The 27,500-nt window shown below is 44.3% G+C and overlaps 1 protein-coding gene across 2 annotated transcripts in view; it reads right to left on the reverse strand.

Annotated features, from left to right (window-relative positions):
* Positions 1–27,500, reverse strand: part of LOC139542908 (zinc finger and BTB domain-containing protein 46-like) — a 166,832-nt gene that overhangs the window by 108,951 nt on the left and 30,381 nt on the right. For both annotated transcript variants that reach the window (XR_011668569.1, XM_071348879.1), the window contains exons 2-3: positions 5,238–5,461; positions 4,110–4,980 (exon numbers count right to left, since the gene is read on the reverse strand). Coding sequence is in view for 1 of the 2 variants with exons in the window: in XM_071348879.1 (XP_071204980.1) it covers positions 4,110–4,980; positions 5,238–5,426 (1,060 nt within the window). In the remaining variant the exon portion in view is untranslated. The remainder of the gene's footprint in view (positions 1–4,109; positions 4,981–5,237; positions 5,462–27,500) is intronic.

Here is a 27,500-nt window from a genome sequence, read left to right on the forward strand (position 1 = left end):
ATAATTACTGCATAGCATAGTTACTGCATAGCATAGTTATTGCATAGCATAGTTACTGCATAGCATAGTTACTGCATAGCATAGTTATGTAACTGTTATGCATAGTTATGTTACTGCATAGCATAGTTACTGCATAGCATAGTTACTGCATAGCATAGTTACTGCATAGCATAGTTACTGCATAGCATAGTTACTGCATAGGATAGTTATGTAACTGTTATGCATAGTTATGTTACTGCATAGCATAATTACTGCATAGCATAGTTACTGCATAGCATAGTTACTGCATAGCATAGTTATTGCATAGCATAGTTACTGCATAGCATAGTTACTGCATAGCATAGTTGTGTAACTGTTATGCATAGTTATGTTAGTGCATAGCATAATTACTGCATAGCATAGTTACTGCATAGCATAGTTATTGCATAGCATAGTTACTGCATAGCATAGTTACTGCATAGCATAGTTATGTAACTGTTATGCATAGTTATGTTACTGCATAGCATAGTTACTGCATAGCATAGTTACTGCATAGCATAGTTACTGCATAGCATAGTTACTGCATAGCATAGTTACTGCATAGGATAGTTACTGCATAGCATAGTTACTGCATAGCATAGTTACTGCATAGCATAGTTACTGCATAGCATAGTTATGTAACTGTTATGCATAGTTATGTTACTGCATAGCATAATTACTGCATAGCATAGTTACTGCATAGCATAGTTATTGCATAGCATAGTTACTGCATAGCATAGTTACTGCATAGCATAGTTATGTAACTGTTATGCATAGTTATGTTACTGCATAGCATAGTTACTGCATAGCATAGTTACTGCATAGCATAGTTACTGCATAGGATAGTTACTGCATAGCATAGTTACTGCATAGGATAGTTACTGCATAGCATAGTTACTGCATAGCATAGTTACTGCATAGCATAGTTACTACATAGCATAGTTACTACATAACATAGTTACTGCATAGCATAGTTACTGCATAGCATAGTTACTGCATAGCATAGTTACTGCATAGCATAGTTACTGCATAGCATAGTTACTACATAGCATAGTTACTGCATAGCATAGTTACTACATAGCATAGTTACTGCATAGCATAGTTACTGCATAGCATAGTTACTGCATAGCATAGTTACTGCATAGCATAGTTATGCATAGCATAGTTACTGCATAGCATAGTTATTGCATAGCATAGTTACTGCATAGCATAGTTACTACATAGCATAGTTACTACATAGCATAGCTACTGCATAGCATAGTTATGTAACTGTTATGCATAGTTATGTTACTGCATAGCATAATTACTGCATAGCATAGTTACTGCATAGCATAGTTACTGCATAGCATAGTTATGTAACTGTTATGCATCGTTATGTTACTGCATAGCATAATTACTACATAGCATAGTTACTGCATAGCATAGTTACTGCATAGCATAGTTACTGCATAGCATAGTTACTGCATAGCATAGTTACTGCATAGCATAGTTACTGCATAGCATAGTTACTGCATAGGATAGTTACTGCATAGCATAGTTACTGCATAGGATTGTTACTGCATAGCCTAGTTACTGCATATCATAGTTACTGCATAGCATAGTTACTACATAGCATAGTTACTGCATAGCATAGTTACTGCATAGCATAGTTACTGCATAGCATAGTTACTACATAGCATAGTTACTACATAGCATAGTTACTACATAGCATAGTTACTGCATAGCATAGTTACTACATAGCATAGTTACTACATAGCATAGTTACTGCATAGCATAGTTATGTAACTGTTATGCATAGTTATGTTACTGCATAGCATAATTACTGCATAGCATAGTTACTACATAACATAGTTACTGCATAGCATAGTTACTACATAGCATAGTTACTGCATAGCATAGTTACTGCATAGCATAGTTACTGCATAGCATAGTTACTACATAGCTAAAACATATATATTCCCATGTCAAGGCACTGTCACTACTGTTTGGAGGCACCAGTAGTGTATTGCTGATATAGTCTCAAAATGTTTTGCATGTCACCAATCAAGTTTTCAGGACATGTAACTTTCAAAATATAGATGCGTTTTGCATAATATGGGCCAGATTTCTGTATTTCGAAAATGATACATCTTGAAAACTTGATTGCTGACATGCAAAACATTTCGGGACTGTATCAACAATGGACTAATGAAGCAAATACCAAAATATAGTTTTAACTCTATGTGTCTGAGGGCATTTCTATTCCACTCAAACATCCACTCAGAGGAGGCATCTTAAAACAGCTCAGCCTGGGGAAGAGCTAGTGTCTACGGAGATGCATTATTAAAAAGGAGGAGGGGAAAGAGAGACAGACAGACACACAGACAGAGAGAGGGAGAGAAGGGGAGAGAGAAAGAGAGAGAGAGAGGGGGAGAGAGTGTTTAGGCATTATTCCATCAATAAAGAATGAAGCAATTAAGCTAATCTCAGAGTGGAGGTGCCCTTCTCCCTCTTATCCTTACCAGAAGACGTCACAGAAACCAACGGGACAGGAGCGTGTCTCCACAAACAGACACACACACACACACACCCACACACACACACACACAAACAAACAACCCCAAACCCCATCCTCAAACACACTATCCTACCAATTATACGCCCACTAAACCCACACTGCAAAAACCCCATGGTCAGACGACACAATACCAATACTTTCAATCCCCTGAAAGACAACACCCCATTACTGCACACAAGATTTCAACTAAACCAGTACTCTCACAAACCTAAAGAACAGCTCTGCCAGGGGAAACAGCATTTCAGTTACTGACAGCCTGATCTACTGTACTGAAAACCTTTCACAAAATGGGATAGGCAAAATACCACTGATAGGTAAATGCCAGTGTTTGGCTGCACTAGTGCCAAACTCTGCCAAAATACATCACCGGCAACAAGAGATTTCCTGTAACCTTTAGTCAAGGCTGAGAGAACGTTTCCTGGGTAATGCCAACCCTGTAAACCTACTATGGTTCAACCAAAACTGTGTGTCTGTCTGTCTGTGTGTGTGTGTGTGTGTGTGTGTGTGTGTGTGTGTGTGTGTGTGTGTGTGTGTGTGTGTGTGTGTGTGTGTGTGTGTGTGTGTGTGTGTGTGTGTGTGTGTGTGTGTGTGTGTGTGTGTGTGTGTGTGTGCGTGCGTGCGTGCGTGCGTGCGTGCGTGCGTGCGTGCGTGCGTGCGTGCGTGCGTGCGTGCGTGCGTGCGTGTTAGTTTGCTTTACTTGTCCGTTGTGCCAAAGATCATTATGTGTCCCAGACTTCAAGACAATTTAGAGTTAAGTAGGTAAACGAATATTAAGCCTATATGAATCCCTCCCTCCCTCCCTCCCTCCCTCCCTCCCTCCCTCCCTCCCTCCCTCCCTCCCTCCCTCCCTTCCCCCCTTCTCCACCTCACCCGACTCTCCCTCCTTCCTCTCTCCCCCTCTCATCATCCCTCTCCCTCCCCTTCCTCACGCCCTCTTCAGAGAGGTCCTTCCCTAAACCCCAGAGAGAGGGGGAGGAGTCTAGATGGCGAGGACGCATGGATAATCCGTGCGCAGACTCGGGTCAATGCAATTATCCTGTTTTCTTTAGCTGCTACCATGCGTGTGCCCATTTCACAGCCAACTCCCTTAATGCACCCAGGATTAGCTTCCCCTCACTTTATAACCACTTAATGATCTACCTATCCACACACGCACGCACGCACGCACGCACGCACGCACGCACGCACGCACGCACGCACGCACGCACGCACGCACGCACGCACGCACGCACGCACGCACACACACACACACACACACACACACACACACACACACACACACACACACACACACACACACACACACACACACACACACACACACACACACACACACACACACACACACAGGGAAGAGGTTTGTTATGTAAGACAATTCATATGTACTATCCAAATATGGAAATGTGCTTTTACCTTTCCAAATGATATAAGATAATCATGTTATCAAATATGTGTTAAGTAGATACAACCAAAGCATAGCACATTCTGCCCTCCCTTGTCCTGTACCCAGGAACCCAGGGTAAGTGTCTCCTACCTGGGATGTCCTGTCCATTGTAGCTCCAACGAGTCACGCCCATCACAGGGGGCAGCGGAGAGCCCGGCCTGCTGTCTCTGTCCAGCTCGGTCTGCTGGGTAATATGTCTGACTGTGTCCTTGTTCTTCCTGTTCTTCCTCCTCCCCGACCCAGAGGGCTGCCATGCCCTGTCACCTCCTCCCCCCAACCCTCCTCCCCCCTGCACCCCCTGTACCCCTGCACCCACTCTGAGCCTCTCCCGGGGGTGAGAAGTGGAGGAGGGTGAGACTTGTTCTTCTTTGACAGTGACGGGGCGGTAGTCGTGTGGCCAGGCGTGCTGGGAGTCGTGGCCACCGTCTTCCTGGCTCTCATGGCTCTTGGGTGTCTCCTGGTCCTCTTTACCGTACGTACTGCCACTACCCTCATGGCAGCTGGCGATGGCTGAGTCACCAGAAGAGTTGGCCGGACTCGTACGCCTCTCCAGCCATGGCGAGGAGCTTCCTCCTGATATGATGGACACCAGGGCTTCTGACGCCGCCCCTCCTAACCCTCCTCCTCCTCTTTCTCCCCCTATACCTCCCCCACCTCCCCCTATACCTCCCCCACATATCCCAGCGGCCGCGACAGCCCCCATCTCGAAGTCGACCAGTTCGTCGGCCAGCTCGGAGCGGATACTGATGTCCAGCGCGGCCTTGATGAAGCCGTGGCAGGCCTGGACGATGTCGGTCATCTGTAAGTAACTGGCAGCTGACATCACCTCAATGACGTTTTTACTGGTCAGCGCCAGGTGGGCAGAGTACATGAAGTCCAGGATGGCTTTGAAGCCTGTCGCTGTGACGATGTCCAGGTGAGTGACGGTTGTTTGGTGATGTGTCTCCGCCCCTTTCTTCACCTGAATGATGAATAATAACGGTATTAATGATTTACTCTTTCCTTACTGTACAAAGTGTTCTTCACAAACTCCAAAGTGCTTTAAATTAAATGAGGATAATACATTTTTCAATCAACCAATCATCAATTAAGCCCCTATAGAGCAAGCAAATGGGACAGCAGCACTGAGATGTGATCTGGGATTTAGGCCAACGTCCAGTCCTCCAGCACCAACGGACTCAAACCTCTCCCCAGACCTGTGTATTCCCCTCCACCCACCTGGCAGTAGAGGGTCTTGAAGTAACGTGAAGATCCCAGGAGGACGTTCTTGTGGGCCTTGAAGATCTTCCCCTCCACAATGACACAGGCGTCACACAGAATGCCATGCTGCCGCTGCTCGTTGAGCTCCCGCAGGAGCTGCCGGTAGTGGGACGAAATCTCCATGTCCTCTTTCCTGTTGCTGTTCATTGGGTTAGCTGACCTGTTAGCCTCTCCTGGACAGTCTGAGGGGGAGAGAGGGAAGGAGGGAGAGAAAGTTTAGTGTTAATCTTTCATTGGGTTAGCTGACTGGGAGGGAGAATGGGAAGGAGGGAGGTTATGAGGGAGGTTATGAGCAGTCCACCATCCAGTACAGTTTCCCAGAATGTTACAGTAGCACATTGACAGAGCTTGGAAGTATGAGATGAGCAATGCTGATGGCCAATTTATCATTATTACTAATAATCACAAAGCATAATACATGCCCTGAATTGCCTCGAAATACCCGATTCAAAGCAACACACAAAAAAAACAGCTAGCGAAAATAACGCTCCTAAAACTAGTTCTGTATCTTCCCCTTAAGCAGAGGACCATGATAAATACTGGATATTATAATAATGCTCCTGATGTACAAACAACATCAATAGAAAAACTAGTTTAAAAAAGACCAGAGGCTGTGTGTGTGTGTGTGTGTGTGTGTGTGTGTGTGTGTGTGTGTGTGTGTGTGTGTGTGTGTGTGTGTGTGTGTGTGTGTGTGTGTGTGTGTGTGTGTGTGTGTGTGTGTGTGTGTGTGTGTGTGTGTGTGTGTGTGAGCACGCCAGTCCTGGTTTCTCTATGGGGTGAACAGGCTATACTAGCTCCACCATGGGGCTTCTTTCCTCCCCATCACCCCAGTAACTGACCTACAGTGATTACACACAACTCTTCAACAAAACAGAGATCTAAGCGGAACTGCTTTACTGTGTATGTGCTGTATATCATTTCATTCAGTTAATGCCCTTTGTTACTAGGAAATACCTCTTTATGGGTATGGAAGACCTTCCTACTAGGGTGGTAATCAATAGGTAAGGATTAGATGAGAAGTCGATAGAGCCCTGTGTTCCCTTTGACTATTCACAGGTTAAAGACAGACGGAACACACACTGGAGAGAGAGAAAGGAGGAGGGAGGAAGAGAGAGGAGGAGAGAGAAAGAGGGAGGGAGAGAGAGGAGAGAGGAAGGGGAGGAGGAGAGAGAGGATTGAAGAGAACAAAGGGAGAGGAGTGCATTGCCATGCTGATGCACTTACAGACAGTGCAAACTGGTTAATGAAGAGTAACACACACACACAACATGCACACGCACACACACGCGTGCGCACACACAAACACAAGAGACAAAGGCTCCCCTCAAAACACAAGACAAACATTTTGCTGGGTAGGAAGTTAAGTGGTTTACATTATAGGAAGTATAACCCAATCGCGCACAACAACATGCTGGAGACTGGGGTGGGGGAGTGTGTGTGTGTGGGGGGGGGGGGGTTACAGAGACATGTTAAATTACGCTTCAAATTGAAAGAAAACAGCTATGTAAACTGCACTCGCAGACACAAATGCCAACACAACACGCAGGTCAACACACACACACACACACACACACACACACACACACACACACACACACACACACACACACACACACACACACACACACACACACACACACACACACACACACACACACACACACACACACACACACACACACACACACACATTAGTCAGAGCATTAGTGTTTTACGCTCTTGCTCTCGTCTTGGTGAGTGCTGAATTGGCGGGACGCGTAGTGTTACCATGCGCAGCCCTGATTTGTTTTGGAAACGCAGCGGCTGTCACCACTCATTGGCTGTTAAGGGAGACGACAGCCATGGTTGGCCGAGGTGACAGCAGCATTTGCTCGGGGCCGGCACACTTCAGGTCATGTTTGAGAAAGCTGTGCTCAACCTGATGGCTTGTAAGATCACATCAATCCTGTGTGTCTTCTATATCCACTCAAACAGACACACCTCTAGTCGACGAACACAGGCCATAGCTGAGTGACAAGCCTGTGTGTGTGTGTGTGTGTGTGTGTGTGTGTGTGTGTGTGTGTGTGTGTGTGTGTGTGTGTGTGTGTGTGTGTGTGTGTGTGTGTGTGTGTGTGTGTGTGTGTGTGTGTGTGTGTGTGTGTGTGTGTGTGTGTGTGTGTGTGTGCGCGCGCTAGGTGGATGGGGGTTGGGCTGATTGACGGTGACAAGCAATGAAGCGGATTTCCGTCTAAAACGGTTCTGGATGTCTTCCAACTGACTGTTGCCTCACAAACACCTGACTGTTGCCTCACACACACCTGACTGTTGCCTCACACACACCTGACTGTTGCCTCACACACACCTGACTGTTGCCTCACACACACCTGACTGTTGCCTCACACACACCTGACTGTTGCCTCACAAACACCTGACTGTTGCCTCACAAACACCTGACTGTTGCCTCACACACACCTGACTGTTGCCTCACAAACACCTGACTGTTGCCTCACACACACCTGACTGTTGCCTCACACACACCTGACTGTTGCCTCACACACACCTGACTGTTGCCTCACACACACCTGACTGTTGCCTCACAAACACCTGACTGTTGCCTCACAAACAACGGACTGTTGCCTCACACACAGATCTGACTGTTGCCTCACACACACCTGACTGTTGCCTCACACACACCTGACTGTTGCCTCACACACACCTGACTGTTGCCTCACACACACCTGACTGTTGCCTCACAAACACCTGACTGTTGCCTCACACACACCTGACTGTTGCCTCACAAACACCTGACTGTTGCCTCACACACACCTGACTGTTGCCTCACACACACCTGACTGTTGCCTCACAAACAACGGACTGTTGCCTCACACACACCTGACTGTTGCCTCACACACACCTGACTGTTGCCTCACAAACAACGGACTGTTGCCTCACACACAGATCTGACTGTTGCCTCACACACACCTGACTGTTGCCTCACACACACCTGACTGTTGCCTTACACACACATCTGACTGTTGCCTTGTCAGCAGGGTTTTTAGTTTGGTTTGGTTTGTCAAAAAGTCTGTACTTACATTGGCTGAGGAGAAACTTGCTTCAATGAAAAATCACATTGGCTGAGGAGAAACTTGGTTCAATGGAAAATCACATTGGCTTGGGAGAAACTTGCTTCAATGTAAAATCACATTGGCTGAGGAGAAACTTGCTTCAATGTAAACTCACATTGGCTGAGGAGAGACTTGCTTCAATGTAAAATGACATTGTACCTCAGTCTGTCTAAAAGCATGTTTTGATGTAGGCTAGTTTCTTCTCCTCTCATTCACTTGTCAAACATCTATGTGACATCTAACCTCCCTTGGGCTGATGGAGGCGTTGAAACACCTCACCTCTCACCTCCCAACACAAACCCCACAGCTTTTAAGGACACAATTATTCCTGTCATCCTTCCTCCTTTCATCCTCTCCTCCATCTCCTCCTCTCCCCCTTTCACCAAGGCTTTCTAGCATATTATCAAGCTGCATAAAGGATTGGCCAATCTCTGCACTTTGAAAAATCTAGAGAGCAGAGCAGAGACCTACCGGTACATTTCTGCCATTAAGATGATATTCTGACCCTCACCCTGAATGTGGTTCTTTTCACTCTACTTTAAATGGACATGTGTTTATCCTGTAATACAATATCACCTTATAACACTGAGAAGACCCATGTAACCTGTGTATTATGTGAAATACAGTTCATTCGGTAGGTGTTCAGATCACTTCCCTTTTTTCAAATTTTGTTATGTTATAGCCTTATTCTAAAATGTATTAAATAATTCCCCCCTCCCCCATCAATCTACACACAATACCCCATAATGACAAAGCGAAAGAAATTTTTTTTTGTATGTGTGTGCAAATTAAAAAATAAATAAAAATGAAATAACTTATTTACATAAGTATTCAGACCCTTTGCAATGAGACTCAACATTGAGCTCAGGTGCATCCTGTTCCCATTGATCATCCTTGAGATGTTTCTACAACTTGATTGGAGTCCACCTGTAGTAAATTAAATTGATTGAACATGATTTGGAAAGGCACACACCTGTCTATATAAAGTCCCACAGTTGACAGTGGATGTCAGAGCAAAAACCAAGCCATGAGGTCAAAGTAATTGTCCATAGAGCTCTGAGACAGGATTGTGTCGAGGCACAGATCTGGGAAAGGGTACCAGAACATTTCTGCAGCATTGAAGGTCCCCAAGTACACAGTGGTCACCATCATTCTGAAATGGAAGACATTTGGAACCACCAAGACCCTTCCTAGAGCTGGCCACCCAGCCAAACTGAGCCATCGGGGATGAAGGGCCATGGTCAGGGAGGTGACCAAGAACCTGATGGTCACTCTGACAGAGCCCCAGGTTTCCTCTGTGGAGATGGGAGAACCTTCTAGAAGGACAACCATCTCTGCAGCCAGCTTGGAGTTGCCAAAACTAGTCAGGTTCGATGGAAAGATGAATGGAGCAAAGTACAGAGAGATCCTTGATGAAAACCTGCTCCAGAGTGCTCAGGACCTCAGACTGGGGCGAAGGTTCACCTTCCAACAGGAAAACACCCTAAGCACACAGCTAAGAGAACATAGAACTGGTTTCGGGACAAGTCCCTGAATGTCCTTGAGTGGCCCAAACAGAGCCCGGACTTGAACCCGATCTAACATCTCTGGAGAGACCTGAAAACAGCTGTGCAGCGACGCTCCCCATCCAACCTGACAAAGCTTGAGAGGATCAGGATCTGCACAGATACAGGTGTGCCAAGCTTACCCAAGGAGATTCGAGGCTTTGGCACCACCCCCCCAGCTCTGACTTTGCTGATAGCTACTTTATTAAGGAAACGTGTACAGTGACTGTGATATGTGGTTGACCGTGATATGTGGTTGACCGTGATATGTGGTTGACCGTGACATGTGGTTGACCGTGACATGTGGTTGACCGTGACATGTGGTTGACCGTGAAATGTGGTTGACCGTGATATGTGGTTGACCGTGATATGTGGTTGACTGTGATATGTGGTTGACCGTGAAATGTGGTTGACCGTGAAATGTGGTTGACTGTGATATGTGGTTGACCGTGATATGTGGTTGACCGTGACATGTGGTTGACCGTGAAATGTGGTTGACCGTGAAATGTGGTTGACTGTGATATGTGGTTGACCGTGATATGTGGTTGACCGTGATATGTGGTTGACCGTGATATGTGGTTGACCGTGATATGTGGTTGACCGTGATATGTGGTTGACCCAACTAGATATCTTAAGATGAATGAACTGTAAGTCACTCTGGATAAGAACGTCTGCTAAATGACTCAAATGTCAAATGTAGTTAAATAAAGATCAAGACCATGGACTTTGTAATGATGGTACATACAGTTTTCATCATGTTTATAAAGTAGACACACATTCTGTTGGCTGGTAAGTTAAGGGCTTTAGATTATAGGGAGTATAACCCAATCACACACAACAACATGCTGGAGACTGGGGTGGGGGAGTGTGTGGGTATGGGGGGGGGGGTTACAGCGACATGTTAATTTACGCTTCAAATTGAAAGAAAACAACGTGTGGCTGGAGGATAAAACAACATCTTGCAGAGAGACGTAGGGAGATCGAGATAGAGATAGAGGGAACACTAATGAGATTTAGCGCTTCAGTAGACCTAGAAAACAGAGAGAGACCGAGAGAGAGTTTGGCAGAGAGAGAGAGACGGTACATTGAATGAACTACAGGAGAAAATACAAACCCTTCAACCCAAAAAGGCCTGTGGTGTTGATGGTATCCTCAATGAAATTCTGAAATATACAGACCACAAATTCCAATTGGCTATACTTAAACTCTTTAACATCATCCTCAGCTCTGGCATTTTCCCCAATATTTGGAACCACGGACTGATCACACCAATCCAAATGTCAAATTGGCTTTTTAACCAATTACATCACAACAGACCACATATTTACCATGCACACCCTAATTAACAAACAAACCAACCAGAACAAAGGCAAAGTCTTCTCATGCTTGAGGGTCTGCTATACAAATTTATGGAAAGCGGTGTTGGGGGAAAAACAAACGACATTATGAAATCCATGTACAGAAACAACAAGTGTGCGGTTAGTGCTTAGTCCCCTTCTGTACTCCCTGTTTGGCCACGGCTGCGTGGCCAAACACGACTCCAACATCATCATTAAGTTTGCTGACGACACAACAGTGAATTACCGACAATGATGAGACAGCTTATAGGGAGGAGGTCAGAGACCTGTCAGTGTGGTGCCAGGACAACAACCTCTCCCTCAATGTGAGCAAGACAAAGGGGCTGATCGTGGACTACAGGAGAAGGCGGGCCAAACAGGTCCCCATTAACATCGACAGGGCTGTAGTGGAGCGGGTTGAAAGTTTCAAGTTCCTTGGTGTCCCACATCAACAAACTATCATGGTCCAAACACACCAATACAGTCATGAAGAGGGCACGACAACACCTTTTCCCCCTCAGGAGACTGAAAAGATTTGTCATGGGTCCCCAGATCCTCAAAAAGCTCTACAGCTGCACCATCGAGAGCATCCTGACTGGTTTAATCACCACCTGGTATGGTAACTGCTCGGCATCTGACAGTAAGGCGCTACAGAGGGTACTGCGTACGGCCCAGTACATCACTGGAGCCAAGCTTGCTGCCATCCAGGACCTATATACTACGCGGTTTCAGAGGAAGGCCCAAAAAATTGTCAAAGACTCCAGTCACCCAAGTCATAGACTGTTCTCTCTGCTACCGCACGGCAAGGCCCCTTAACAGCTTCTACCCCCAAGCCATAAGACTGCTGAACAATTAATCAAATGGCCACACGGACAATTTACATTGACCCCCCCCCATTTGTTTTCACACTGCTGTTACTCACTGATTATTATCTATGCATAGTCACATTACCCCTACCTACATAAACAAATGACCTCAACTAACCTGTACCCCCGCACATTGACTCGGTACCGGTACCCCCCTGTATATAGCCTCATTATTGTTATTTTATTGTGTTACTTTTTATAATTTTTGAACTAAAATTAAACTAAACTTTGAACTAAACTCTTTCTTGAATTGCTTTGTTGGTTAAGGGTTTGGAAGTCAGCATTTCACGGTAAGGTCTACAGTTTGATTTGAAATTGGCAAAAAAAGAAAGAACATTTCACAGCTTGAGCCCCACCCTCTTCAACATATATATCAACGAATTGGCGAGAGCACTAGAACAGTCTGCAGCACCCGGCCTCACCCTACTAGAATCTGAAGTCAAATGTCTACTGTTTGCTGATGATCTGGTGCTTCTGTCACCAACCAAGGAGGGTCTACAGCAGCACCTAGATCTTCTGCACAGATTCTGTCAGACCTGGGCCCTGACAGTAAATCTCAGTAAGACAAAAATAATGGTGTTCCAAAAAAGCCATGACCAGGACCAGGACACAAATTCAAATTCCATCTAGATACTGTTGCCCTAGAGGACACAAAAAACGATACATACCTCGGCCTAAACATCAGAGCCACAGGTAACTTCCACAAAGCTGTGAACGAGCTGAGAGACAAGGCAAGAAGGGCATTCTATGCTATCAAAAGGAACATAAAATTTGACATAAAAATAGTCAGTTAAAGAACCCATTGCCCTTTATGGTTGTGAGGTCTGGGCTCAGCTCAAGAACCAAGAATTCACAAAATGGGACAAACATCAAATTGAGACTCTATATGCAGAATTCTGCAAAAATGTCTTCTGTGTACAAGGTAAAACACCAAATAATGCATGCAGAACAGAATTAGTCCTATAACTACTAATCCAAATCCAAATCCTGAAAAGAGACATTCAGTTCTACAACCACCTACAACCACCAACCAAGTGATTGCCAAACTATCCATAACAAAGCCATCACCTACAGAGATATTAACCTGGAGAAAAGTCCCCAAAGCAAGTTGGTCCTAAGCAACACAATTAGACCCAAACAAATCATGAGAAAACAAAAAGATAATTACTTGACACATTGGAAAGAATTAACCAAAAAACTGAGCAAACTAGAATGCTATTTGGCCCTAAACAGAGAGTACACAGTGGCAGAATACCTGACCACAGTGACTGACACAAAATTAAGGAAATATTTGACGATGTACAGATTCAGTGAGCATAGCCTTGCTATTGAGAAAGGCCACCTGGCTCTCAAGAGAAGTGCACACTGCCCACAAAATGAGGTGGAAATGGTGCTGCACTTCCTAACCTCCTGCCAAATGTATGACCATATTAGAGACACATATTTCCCTCAGATTACACAGACCCACAAAGAATTCGAAGACAAATCCAATATTGATAAACTCCCATATCTATTGGGTGAAATACCACAGTGTGCAATCACAGCATCAAGATATGTGACCTGTTGCCACAAGAAAAGGGCAACCAGTGAAGAACAAACACCATTGTAAATACAACCCATATATATGTTTATTTTTTTTCCCTTTTGTACTTTAACTATTTGCACATTGTTACAACACTGTATATAGACATAATATGACATTTAAAATGTCTCTTTTCCTTTGAAACTTTTGTGAGTGTAGTGTTGTTCACTGTTTAATTGTTTATTTCACTTTTGTTTATTATCTATTTCACTTGCTTTGACAATGTAAACATATGTTTCCCATGCCAATATATCCATTGGAAGTGAATTGAGAGAGAGAAAGAGAGAGGGGAGAGGAGAGAGGGAGCGAGAGGGAGGGAAAAAATTACTTTAATGGAGTGAGCTGTCTTTCGACCTCTGAACTCTGTGGATCATTTGCCTAATTGGCTGCTTTTAAGTAGTGGTAATTAACGTGAACCATTAGGAGAATATTGAGAATAGTACAGTCCATTGCAAAGGACTACTGCGCTAAAAACAATCATCCAACCAAGGGGAATGAGCAAAAGAGAAAGGTATTCAGCCTCTCTTGGAATACTCCAAGAATGAATTGGATGTATGTGCTGTGAAAGTTGGGTAGGAAAGTTCTGCTTTGTTTTATATAGCATTACAGCCTTATCAGGGTGCAATACACTTCAGTGTACATAGTCCTTGACTTCTCCTGAGAATTCAACAGAGCTGAACCGGGTCGTCTTAGAGAACTAAAGAAAATGTTTCTCAATCAATCTGAAATAACACAAGATGAATAACATTAAAAATAATCTGCTATATGTAGAGAGAGAGGGGCGAGGGGGGAGAGCGAGAGAAACAGAGAGACAGAGAGAGGGGGGGAGCGGGAGAGAGAAAGTGGGAGAGAGAGAGAGAGAGAGAGAGAGAGAGAGAGAGAGAGAGAGAGAGAGAGAGAGAGAGAGAGAGAGAGAGAGAGAGAGAGAGAGAGAGAGAGAGAGAGAGAGAGAGAGAGGGAGGGAGAGAGAGAGACAGAGAGACAGAGAGAGAGAGACAGAGAGAAAGAAAGAGAGACAGAGAGAGAGAGAGAGGGAGGGAGGGAGAGAGACAGAGAGAATCATTTTGTGTCCCCTACACCATGTAGTGACAGTGTGTGTTTTTGTGTGTGTGTGTGTGTTTTTTGTGTGTGTGTAAAAGAGAGGGAGAGAAATAGAGAGTTAAACAGAGAGAGAGGAGAGAGAGACAAAGCACTCAGGGGCTCTCAGTAAAGCATACCAGCAGAGCTTTAAGTCTCTGTCACCCTTACAGAGCCCAAACCAGAAGTGACTACCATCCTCAAGCCACACACACATTACCGCTTCCCTGCACACACACCCACACCAACTACCAATCACAACACACACATACATTACTGTACACACATCCCAACTACCCTGATCGCGTCACACCCCAGGTACTTTAGGTCCAAACCTGACAACTAAGGACAAGAGACAGAGAGACGGGTGATGGAGAGAGGGAATGGAGCTCCTTCCTTTCTCTTCTCTTTTTTTTGTTGTCGCTCTAAGCAAGGACAACATCTTGACCTGAGAGGAAGTAGATATGAGAGGAGAGGAAAGGAAAGGCAGAGAGATGGAGAGAAAGAGGGCGAGAGAGAGAGGGAGGAGTTAGAGATAGAGACATCGAGAGACGTAGAGAAAGAGAAATGAAGAGACATGAAGGGACAGAGCGAGAAAGAGGTAGAAAGAGAGAGAGGGAGACAGAGAAAGAGGGAGACAGAGAGAGGTAGAAAGAGAGAGAGGGAGACAGAGAAAGGGGGAGACAGAGAGAGGTAGGAAAAGAGAGAGAGGGAGACAGAGAAAGAGGGAGACAGAGAGAGGTAGAAAGAGAGAGAGAGAGAGAGAGAAAGAGGGAGACAGAGAGAGAGGTAGAAAGAGAGAGAGGGAAAAAGAGAGCGAGGGAGGGAAACAGAGAGAGCCTCTAAAACGTGCCTCTGCCAGTTTGACTCAGAGGCAGACAATATTTTTTAAACAGCTTTCCTTCCAGTCAACTGGGCATCAAGACCATTATCCTGGGGTTAATCCCCAATCCTACAGAAAGGCCATTATCCTGGAGTTAATCCCCAATCCTACAGAGCTGCTCTGGCTCCGCGATGGGGTGGCAGCCCGTCAACTAAACAGGCACAGGCTAAAATAAGGCCCCCCCCCCCCCCCCCCCACACACACACACACACAGTAGAAACATACACACATGCACACACATGGGAAGCGAGGCAGAGAAGGTTTGGCGACAGAAACAACAAAAGAAAACCATAATCAATGAATAGATGCAGTGTTATCTCTTGTGTTGTGCATCAGGACTGTCCGTCAGGCAACTTGTACATGGCTGTATGTACTCACTCCCACTCTATGTCTGTCCCTTTGTCTGTCTGTCTGTCTGTCTGTCTGTCTGTCTGTCTGTCTGCCTGTCTGTCTGTCTGTCTGTCCGTCTGTCCGTCTGTCCGTCTGTCCGTCTGTTCGTCTGTCCGTCTGTCCGTCTGCCCGTCTGTCCCTGTCCCCTGTACCAGTCCCTGTCCCCGTCCTTACCTCTTACCCCATCCCCGTCCATATGTTTGATCCAAAGTTCTGGCTCTGGTCCTGGTATCCCAGGACCAGAGAGGACAGTCTTACCATGGAGTGACGAAAGTGGACGAAAGCGGATCCAGCAGGCTTATCCAAGGCGTCTTAAAGTCTCCTCTCCACCTCTCCTCCAATCCCTCTCCATCTCTCTTCTAAAGCCCGGGCCACTCCCCAACTCCAAGGTGAAAGTGTTCACCACTTGGATCAGCTGGGATAAGCCGAAGGAGAGGGAAGAAAGGTGTGAGGAGGATAGGTGAAGGTGTGTGTGTTTGTGTAGAGGCGTCCATGTGTGTCTGTGTGTATGTGCGTGTCCGTGTGCATTTGTCTGTGCAAGAGTGTGCACGCATGACATGCATCATATGTACCTGTACCTGTATGTGTAGTTGTTGAGGTATAAAGCCATGGTGGTACTGAATGTGTAGTTGTTGAGGTATAGAGCCATGGTGGTACTGAATGTGTAGTTGTTGAGGTATAGATCCATGGTGGTACTGAATGTGTAGTTGTTGAGGTATAGATCCATGGTGGTACTGAATGTGTAGTTGTTGAGGTATAGATCCATGGTGGTACTGAATGTGTAGTTGTTGAGGTATAGATCCATGGTGGTACTGAATGTGTAGTTGTTGAGGTATAGATCCATGGTGGTACTGAATGTGTAGTTGTTGAGGTATAGATCCATGGTGGTACTGAATGTGTAGTTGTTGAGGTATAGATCCATGGTGGTACTGAATGTGTAGTTGTTGAGGTATAGATCCATGGTGGTACTGAATGAGGGTCAGATTGGGAATTTAGCCAGGACACCAGGGTTAACCCTCCTACTCTTATGATAAGTGATATGGGATCTTTAGTGACCCCAGAGAGTCATTGAGAGCTTGATGATTAGTTGACAAGTTGAATCAGGTGTGCTTGCCCGGGGCTACAATAACAATGTGTGCTGTTGGAGATACTGGAGGACTGGAGTTGGGAAACACTGCTATAGAGAACATAGTGTGTACTGCATGTGAACATTGTATCACAAGGCGACGGATGTGTGCCAGGTAGAGCTTACCTTACCTCACCTCAACTACTTACCTTGCCCAGTACCCTGCCTGCACCCTGGACACCACAGGGATATCATTATAGCTAGTCCAAATACTCAGTGTGACAGCTAGTCAGAATACCCAGGGTGAACTCACTTTGGTAGTAGCTAAGCTCTATGATCTGACCAGAGACATGCTCAGGGGCAGACGTTGGCTCAGGGCGCTACAGTGCCAACTTTGTTTCGTTAACAGCGTCCGTACGTTGTTAGCTAAAGGCTAAGTGAGCTTAGTCATAGCTGATGGATAAAACTACTGTATGTTTACAGACATAATGAATAATGTACCAATACAGACTCATACAGACTCTGTCTTACCAATGTCCAGGGGACAAAACCTCTTTCAGAACCATATTTTGTCTGTCAGAGTTCACCAAGGCTGACACTGCTATGTTGTTAATACTACATATATATCTGTACTGGAATATGGTGTTAATACTACATATATATCTGTACTGGAATATGGTGTTAATACTACATATATATCTGTACTGGAATATGGTGTTAATACTTCATATATATCTGTACTGGAATATGGTGTTAATACTACATATATATCTGTACTGGAATATGGTGTTAATACTACATATATATCTGTACTGGAATATGGTGTTAATACTACATATATATCTGTACTGGAATGTGGTGTTAATACTACATATATATCTGTACTGGAATATGGTGTTAATACTACATATATATCTGTACTGGAATATGGTGTTAATACTTCATATATATCTGTACTGGAATGTGGTGTTAATACTACATATATATCTGTACTGGAATGTGGTGTTAATACTACATATATATCTGTACTGGAATGTGGTGTTAATACTACATATATATCTGTACTGGAATGTGGTGTTAATACTACATATATATCTGTACTGGAATGTGGTGTTAATACTACATATATATCTGTACTGGAATGTGGTGTTAATACTACATATATATCTGTACTGGAATGTGGTGTTAATACTACATATATATCTGTACTGGAATGTGGTGTTAATACTACATATATATCTGTACTGGAATATGGTGTTAATACTACATATATATCTGTACTGGAATATGGTGTTAATACTACATATATATCTGTACTGGAATATGGTGTTAATACTACATATATATCTGTACTGGAATATGGTGTTAATACTTCATATATATCTGTACTGGAATATGGTGTTAATACTACATATATATCTGTACTGGAATGTGGTGTTAATACTACATATATATCTGTACTGGAATGTGGTGTTAATACTACATATATATCTGTACTGGAATATGGTGTTAATACTACATATATATCTGTACTGGAATGTGGTGTTAATACTACATATATATCTGTACTGGAATGTGGTGTTAATACTACATATATATCTGTACTGGAATGTGGTGTTAATACTACATATATATCTGTACTGGAATATGGTGTTAATACTACATATATATCTGTACTGGAATGTGGTGTTAATACTACATATATATCTGTACTGGAATATGGTGTTAATACTACATATATATCTGTACTGGAATATGGTGTTAATACTACATATATATCTGTACTGGAATATGGTGTTAATACTACATATATATCTGTACTGGAATATGGTGTTAATACTTCATATATATCTGTACTGGAATATGGTGTTAATACTACATATATATCTGTACTGGAATGTGGTGTTAATACTACATATATATCTGTACTGGAATGTGGTGTTAATACTACATATATATCTGTACTGGAATGTGGTGTTAATACTTCATATATATCTGTACTGGAATATGGTGTTAATACTACATATATATCTGTACTGGAATATGGTGTTAATACTACATATATATCTGTACTGGAATATGGTGTTAATACTACATATATATCTGTACTGGAATGTGGTGTTAATACTACATATATATCTGTACTGGAATATGGTGTTAATACTTCATATATATCTGTACTGGAATATGAATTTGCGTTTGCAAGAAAGGTTTTTCACTGTACTTGTGCATGTGACATTAACACTTGAAACATGAAACCTATGAATGAAATATTCCCTCCTGTTAATGACTGCATGGTTTGTTTGATCACAGTGTGTGACTCTCTGGTATATAGCATGGTTCCTACTGGATATCTCTATGAATCTAACCCCCTATAAATTCTCTGTGGGGGTGGCAGGTAGCCTAGCGGTTAAAAGCGTTGGGCCAGTAACCAAAGGCTGCTGGTTTGAATCCCCAAACTGACTAGGTGAAAAATCTGTTGATGTGCCATTGAGCAATGCACTTAACCCTAACTTCTCCTGTTTGGCACTTTGGATAAGAGTCTGCTAAATGACGTAAATGTCAAATTTGTGTCAGTGCCCTTTATTCAATAAGGGTATCTCTCCCTCTACCTTCCTCTCTTTCTCTCATCCCGCTCTCATTCTCCCTCTCTCTGCAGTGTTTCTGGTCTATTTAGTCTCTCCCAGGCCCCTCGGCAAGGCTTGGTTCCCCTGGTATCTCCCTCACTGATGACCCGGGGCTTAGCCTAAATTCTCAGAATATTAAAAGCTGTGAAATGCAAATAATGAAACATCTCATTACCTCTGTCGGAGAATCAGATGGAGGAATGAGGTGAGGGAGAGGAGGGAGGGGAGGGAGAATGGATCAAGGGATGGAGGGAGTGAGTGAGGTTTAAGAACAGGGAAGGAGGGATGGACAGAGGAAGGCAAAGAGGCAGGCAGGGGAGTGAAGGGTGAGGAGGTGAGGGTCAGGGAATAGATAACTAAACAGAGAGTCAATTGTTTGAGGGGGGTTGGTGTTGGGTAGAATAAGCCTGGATTGGCCGCTTGAACAAACAGGGCACTTGAGGAGCTCGGTGTGATGACTTGTCACTCAGACGTCAAAAGATTTGTCTCAGGAATTACCTCATCAATTCTATGTGGGTTTAGAGTGCTATGGTCATGTAAAAATCGACTCAAAAGTATATGATCGACTCTGTAGTTGTGGCATATTAACCTGCATTTCAGTACAGTTGAATAAGATACCAAATGTACATATAAAGACCCACTTTCTAGAAATACAAAAAATACCAAAATACTGTACATGCAGTTCTTAAAATGTCTTCAGGATTGGTGAGTCCCCTGCTGGATGGTTGAGCTAACGTAGGCTAATGCGATTAGCATGAGGTTGTAAGTAACAAGAACATTTCCCAGGACATAGACATATCCGATATTGGCAGAAAGCTTAAATTCTTGTTCATCTAACTGCCCTGTCAAATTTACAGTAGCTTTTACTGTGAAAGAATACCATGCTATTGTTTGAGGAGAGTGCACAGTTTTGAACATGAAAAGTTATTAATAAACAAATTAGGCACATTTGGGCAGTCTTGATACAAATTTTGAACAGAATTGCAATGGTTCATTGGATCAGACTAAAACTTTGCACATACACTGCTGCCATCTAGTGGCCAATTATCTAAATTGCACCTGGGCTGGAATAATACATTATGGCCTTTCTATTGCATTTCAAAGATGATTTTTTAATGTTTTTTCTTTGTATTATCTTTTACCAGTTCTAATGTGTTATATTCTCCTACATTCCTTTCACATTTCCACAAACTTCAAAGTGTTTTCTTTCAAATGGTACCAAGAAAATGCATATCCTTGCTTCAGGGCCTGAGCTACAGGCAGTTCGATTTGGGTATGTCATGTTAGGTGAAAATGGAAAAAAAGGGGCCGAAATCTCCCATTTCAAATCCTGTCTGAACCCGATTCTCCTTGGGCTTTCTGGTAAAAAATAAGTGTCTGGCCAACTATAAGGAACTGAACTCCACCACATACAGCACTTATTTCACTGGTCCCACACTATGGGGACCCATTGGCTGACAGGAAATGAGGCAACGGGCCTTGGTTTAAACCATGAAGGAAACTCCCGTCCTTCCCTGTTCTCGTCACAATATCTAGTCATCCTCCTTCTACATCTTTCCCTCCTACGTCTCCTCCTCTACCTCTCCTTCCCCTTTCCTCATCGTCCTCCTGTGTTTCTCAGAACAGAGAAGAGCCAGTCCCGGTTTGAACAGCATCAAATGGCACCGTGGTGATACTGATGACTACCTGGGGACTAAGGAACGACCACCACTAAAATGTAACACCTTCCTTGAGCTCTCGCCGTGTGTGTTTTTGTGTGTATGTGTGTCCGTATCTCCGAGTATGTGTCTGTGATAGAGATTTAACACCTTCCTGTAACTCTCACCGTGAGAGGTGTCACAACAAAACAGCTAACTGCTCAACACACGGGGGTACGAGACGCTAAATGGCAGTACAGTACACCACCGTACAGTACACCAACGTAACATACACCACCGTAACCTACACCACCGTAACCTACACCACCGTACACTACACCACTGTACACTACACCACTGTACAGTACACCACCGTAATCTACAACACTGTACAGTACACCACCGTACAGTACACCACCGTAACCTACACCACCGTAACCTACACCACCGTAACCTACACCACCGTACAGTACACCACCGTAACCTACACCACCATACAGTACACCACCATAACCTACACCACCGTAACCTACACCACCGTAACCTACACCACCGTAACCTACACCACTGTAACCTACACCACCGTACAGTACACCACCGTAACCTACACCACCGTAACCTACACCACTTTAACCTACACCACCGTACAGTACACCACCGTAACCTACACCACCGTAACCTACACCACTGTAACCTACACCACCGTAACCTACACCACAGTACACTACACTACCGTACAGTACACCACTGTAACCTACACCACCGTACAGTACACCACCATAACCTACACCACCGTAACCTACACCACCGTACAGTACACCACCGTAACCTACACCACCGTACAGTACACCACCGTACAGTACACCACTATAACCTACACCCCGGTAACCTACACCACCGTACAGTACACCACCGTAACCTACACCACCGTAACCTACACCACCGTAACCTATACCACTGTAACCTACACCACCGTACAGTACACTACCATAACCTACACCACTGTACAGTACACCACTGTAACCTACACCACCGTACAGTACACAACTGTAACCTACACCACCGTACAGTACACCACCGTAACCTACACCACCGTAACCTACACCACCGTAACCTACACCACTATAACCTACACCACAGTAACCTACACCACCATAACCTACACCACCGTAACCTACACCACCGTACAGTACACCACCGTAACCTACACCACCGTAACCTACACCACCGTAACCTACACCACCGTACATTACACCACAGTAACCTACCCCACCGTAACCTACACCACCGTAACCTACACCACCGTACATTACACCACAGTAACCTACACCACCATAACCTACACCACTGTAACCTACACCACCGTACAGTACACCACCGTAACCTACACCACCGTAACCTACACCACCGTAACCTACACCACTATAACCTACACCACAGTAACCTACACCACCATAACCTACACCACCGTAACCTACACCACCGTACATTACACCACAGCAACCTACACCACCATAACCTACCCCACCGTAACCTACCCCACCGTAACCTACACCACCGTACAGTACACCACCGTACAGTACACCACAGTACACTACAATACACCACCGTACACTACACCACCATACAGTACACCGTAGTACACTACACTACACCACCGTACACTACACCACCGTACAGTACACCACAGTACACTACACTACACCACTGTACACTACACCACCGTACACTGCACCACTGTATACTACACCACCGTAGAGTACACAACTGTAACCTACACCACCGTACAGTACACCACCGTAACCTACACCACCGTAACCAACACCACCGTAACCTACACCACTATAACCTACACCACAGTAACCTACACCACCATAACCTACACCACCGTAACCTACACCACCGTACAGTACACCACCGTAACCTACACCACCGTAACCTACACCACCGTAACCTACACCACCGTACATTACACCACAGTAACCTACCCCACCGTAACCTACACCACCGTAACCTACACCACCGTACATTACACCACAGTAACCTACACCACCGTAACCTACACCACTGTAACCTACACCACCGTACAGTACACCACCGGAACCTACACCACCGGAACCTACACCACCGTAACCTACACCACTATAACCTACACCACAGTAACCTACACCACCATAACCTACACCACCGTAACCTACACCACCGTACATTACACCACAGTAACCTACACCACCATAACCTACCCCACCGTAACCTACCCCACCGTAACCTACACCACCGTACAGTACACCACCGTACAGTACACCACAGTACACTACAATACACCACCGTACACTACACCACCATACAGTACACCGTAGTACACTACACTACACCACCGTACACTGCACCACTGTATACTACACCACCGTACACTGCACCACTGTACACTACACCCCTGTACACTACACCACCGTACACTACACCACCGTACACTACACCACTGTACACTACACCACCGTACACTACACCACCGTACAGTACACCACAGTACAGTACACCACCGTACACTACACCACTGTACAGTACACCACCGTACAGTACACCACAGTACACTACACCACCGCACAGTACACCACAGTACACTACACCACAGTACACTACACCACCGTACACTACACCACTGTACAGTACACCACAGTACAGTACACCACCGTACACTACACCACCGTACACTACACCACCGTACACTACACCACTGTACAGTACACCACAGTACAGTACACCACCGTACACTACACCACCGTACACTACACCACACCACTGTACAGTACACCACAGTACAGTACACCACCGTACACTACACCACCGTACACTACACCACCGTACACTACACCACTGTACAGTACACCACCGTACAGTACACCACAGTACACTACACCACCGCACAGTACACCACAGTACACTACACCACAGTACACTACACCACCGCACACTACACCACCGTACACAGATCAGAGTCAGCCCATTCCCTAGCTGTGAAAACAAGCACCATCATACAGTGCAGTAGCATTACCACGGGAATGAATATGCCAGTGCATATTAATCAACAAATACATCTTATCATAGGAGTCATAGACACACAACAGTTACAGCTGTGTGTAGAGAACGATGTCCAGTCCTGCTTTTATCAGCTAACAAATATAGCTCAAGTCTAGTATTTTATTTCAGTCACTGATCTGGTTAAAGTTGTACATTATTTTACTTCCTCTTGCCTAGATTACTGAACTCTTTGTATACATATCTCAGTCAGCACTCCCTCCATCGTCTACTGTTAGTTAAAAACGCTGCAGCTCGTCTTTTAATTAACAGGCACCAAAAAATGTAAATAAATAAATAAACTATACAAACATGGTTATTATTAAAGTAAAGATGGCGCCGGAGGGTAGGGCTCCCTTCTTATTGGCTCTTAACCAACCAAGCTATTTTGATAGTTTTTTCGCATTGTTCGTAATTTGCTGTGTACATAATGTTGCTGCTACCGTCTCTTATGACCAAAAAGACCTTCTGGACATCAGAACTGCCATTAATCACCTCAAACTGGATGAGGAGTTCTTCTTCAATGAGTCGCACGCGAGGGATATACTACGGACACCCAACCAGGCCCAGATCCCCGTGATTCGCTGGAAAAGGAAACGTAGGTTTCGTGGAAAGAGATCAGGATGCCTTGTGAGGATCAGGCGACGAGTGGCTAATCTGCCCTTGCCTTCCGTTCTGCTAGCTAACGTTCAATCGCTGGAAAATAAATGGGACGAACTGAAAGCATATATTCTACCAATGGGACATAACAAATTGTATTATCTTATGTTTCACCGAGTCGTGGCTAAATGACGACATTAAGAACATACAGCTGGCAGGTTATACACTCTATCGGTAGGACAGAACAGCATATTTGTAAATGGCTGGTGCACGATATCTAAGGAAGTCTCATGATAAGCTGCAGAACACACTACCTACCTAGAGAGTTTTCATCTGTATTTTTCGTAGCTGTCTACATACCACCACAGACCAAGGCTGGCACTAAAACCGCACTCAATGAGCTGTATTCCACCATAAGCAAACAGGAAAACGCTCATCCAGAGGTGGCGCTCCTAGTGGCCGGGGACTTCTATGCAGGGAAACGTAAATCAGTTTGTGTGTGGGAGGTTGGTTGGCGTGACTGTCGCTCGGTCCCACAGCAAACAGAGGCATCTTTTTCAAATCCACACTAGGCTGGGGCTTACAATAAGCTCACGCAACGAGAGGGAGGAAAACCTATGACTATATGTGTACTCACGAGTTCAACAGACACACTCTCCTTCCCCCTCCGCAAATACGAATACTGACTACCCTCCCACCCTGCCCTCTCAACTAATCCAATTTACAAACACGCGCACACACACAAGCAAAAAAAGCATATTTTTACCGCACAGACAAACGTACAAAAAAAGCTTACTTATAAAGAACCTTATATAAAACAACAACTTGATACAAAACTTCATAAATGGTCAAAAATAACAGCAGATGACTGTTGTCTATTTCAGATAAATGAGGGTAGTGGATCATTAAAGAAACAAAGATATTGTTTATTAAGATCTTTTAAGTGTCTGTGACAGAGTCCAAAGATAGTGTATAATGAAGATCACTGGTTGTGACAGAGTCCAAAGACAGTGTATAATGAAGATCACTGGTTGTGACTGTCACACCTTGATCTGTTTCATCTGTCTTGTTCTTGTCTCCACCCCCCACCAGGTATCTCCCATCTGTCCCCATTATCTAATGTGTATTTATACCCTCGTTTTCTGTTTGTCTGTTGCCAGTTCGTTTTGTCCCGTCAAGTTCTACTAGCGTGTTCCTGTGTTTCCTGCGCTCTAGTTTTTCTTTTTCTTAGTTTTCCCAGTTCTGACCTTTCTGGCTGTCCTGACCCTGATCCTGCCGCCATCCTGTACCTGCCTGACACTGATTTGGATTAGAACTCTTTGCCTGCCTTGACTTACCTTTTGCCTGCCTCTCGAACTATAATAAACTCTGAGACTCATACTATCTGCCTCCTGTGTCTACATCTGGGTCTTAGAGTCCTGATAGTGACAGAGTCCAAAGATAGTATATAATGAAGATCACCGGTTGTGACAGAGTCCAAAGATAGTATATAATGAAGATCACCGGTTGTGACAGAGTCCAAAGATAGTATATAATGAAGATCACCGGTTGTGACAGAGTCCAAAGACAGTATTTAATGAAGATCACCGGTTGTGACAGAGTACTGGTTCATTAACCATATCAAACAGTAGACACAACACTGATCTGAGTTGCCACGAGTTTCTGCACCTCTGTCCTTCAAGAGGTAGAAAAAAGATAAAAAAGATAAAGGGAGAATGATCCAGAAGAGAGGAGAAGCTAAATATGGTCTCACACACTCTGGAGTCAATGGAGAGACAGAAAGAGGGAGAAAGAGAGAGAAAGAGGGGGAGAGAGAATGGAGAGAGATGAAAAGAAGGAGCGAGAAGAGGAGAGGGAGTATATGTGAAAGACAGAGCAAGAGCGAAAGAGAGAGTGAAAGAGTGAGAGGTTAGTTGCTCTGAGAGACTTTACACCAGTGTTACCACAGTGATCGATTGGCATCTTCAATTGGTTTCTGCTTCTGAAGGCTCTCATGAGTTGACTGCTACACTCCAGACGAGTTTCTCTATGGAACTCTATGGCTTGGAGAATAGAATACGTACTAAAATTCAGGCATTTAATGACGGTGTATCATGTGTTACATAATGGTAAATGTGTCCTAATACTTTTTAAATAATTTCATCATCAAATGAATCCAAATCTATTCAACTAAACACTAAGCTTATATCTTCACTGTTTGCTATTGTAACCTAAAAAAGAGAATAGTGCAATAAAGTCATAGAGGCCTGTCACTTAGAAAGTTTTGTTCTTTTTTGAATACATTTTTAAGTTGAATAATATTAGAATATATTTGTGGTTTTGTTTCAGAGGGCACAGACGGTAGCGTGGCCTTGCGCCAGCATGTCAAACATGATTGATGAACTTAGAGTGTCTACCAGACAACTGCCTCACCTGTCTCTACTCTCCTCT

The sequence above is a fragment of the Salvelinus alpinus genome, chromosome 17 (assembly GCF_045679555.1).
Source record: "Salvelinus alpinus chromosome 17, SLU_Salpinus.1, whole genome shotgun sequence".
In the NCBI taxonomy this organism is placed as follows: Eukaryota; Metazoa; Chordata; class Actinopteri; order Salmoniformes; family Salmonidae; genus Salvelinus; species Salvelinus alpinus.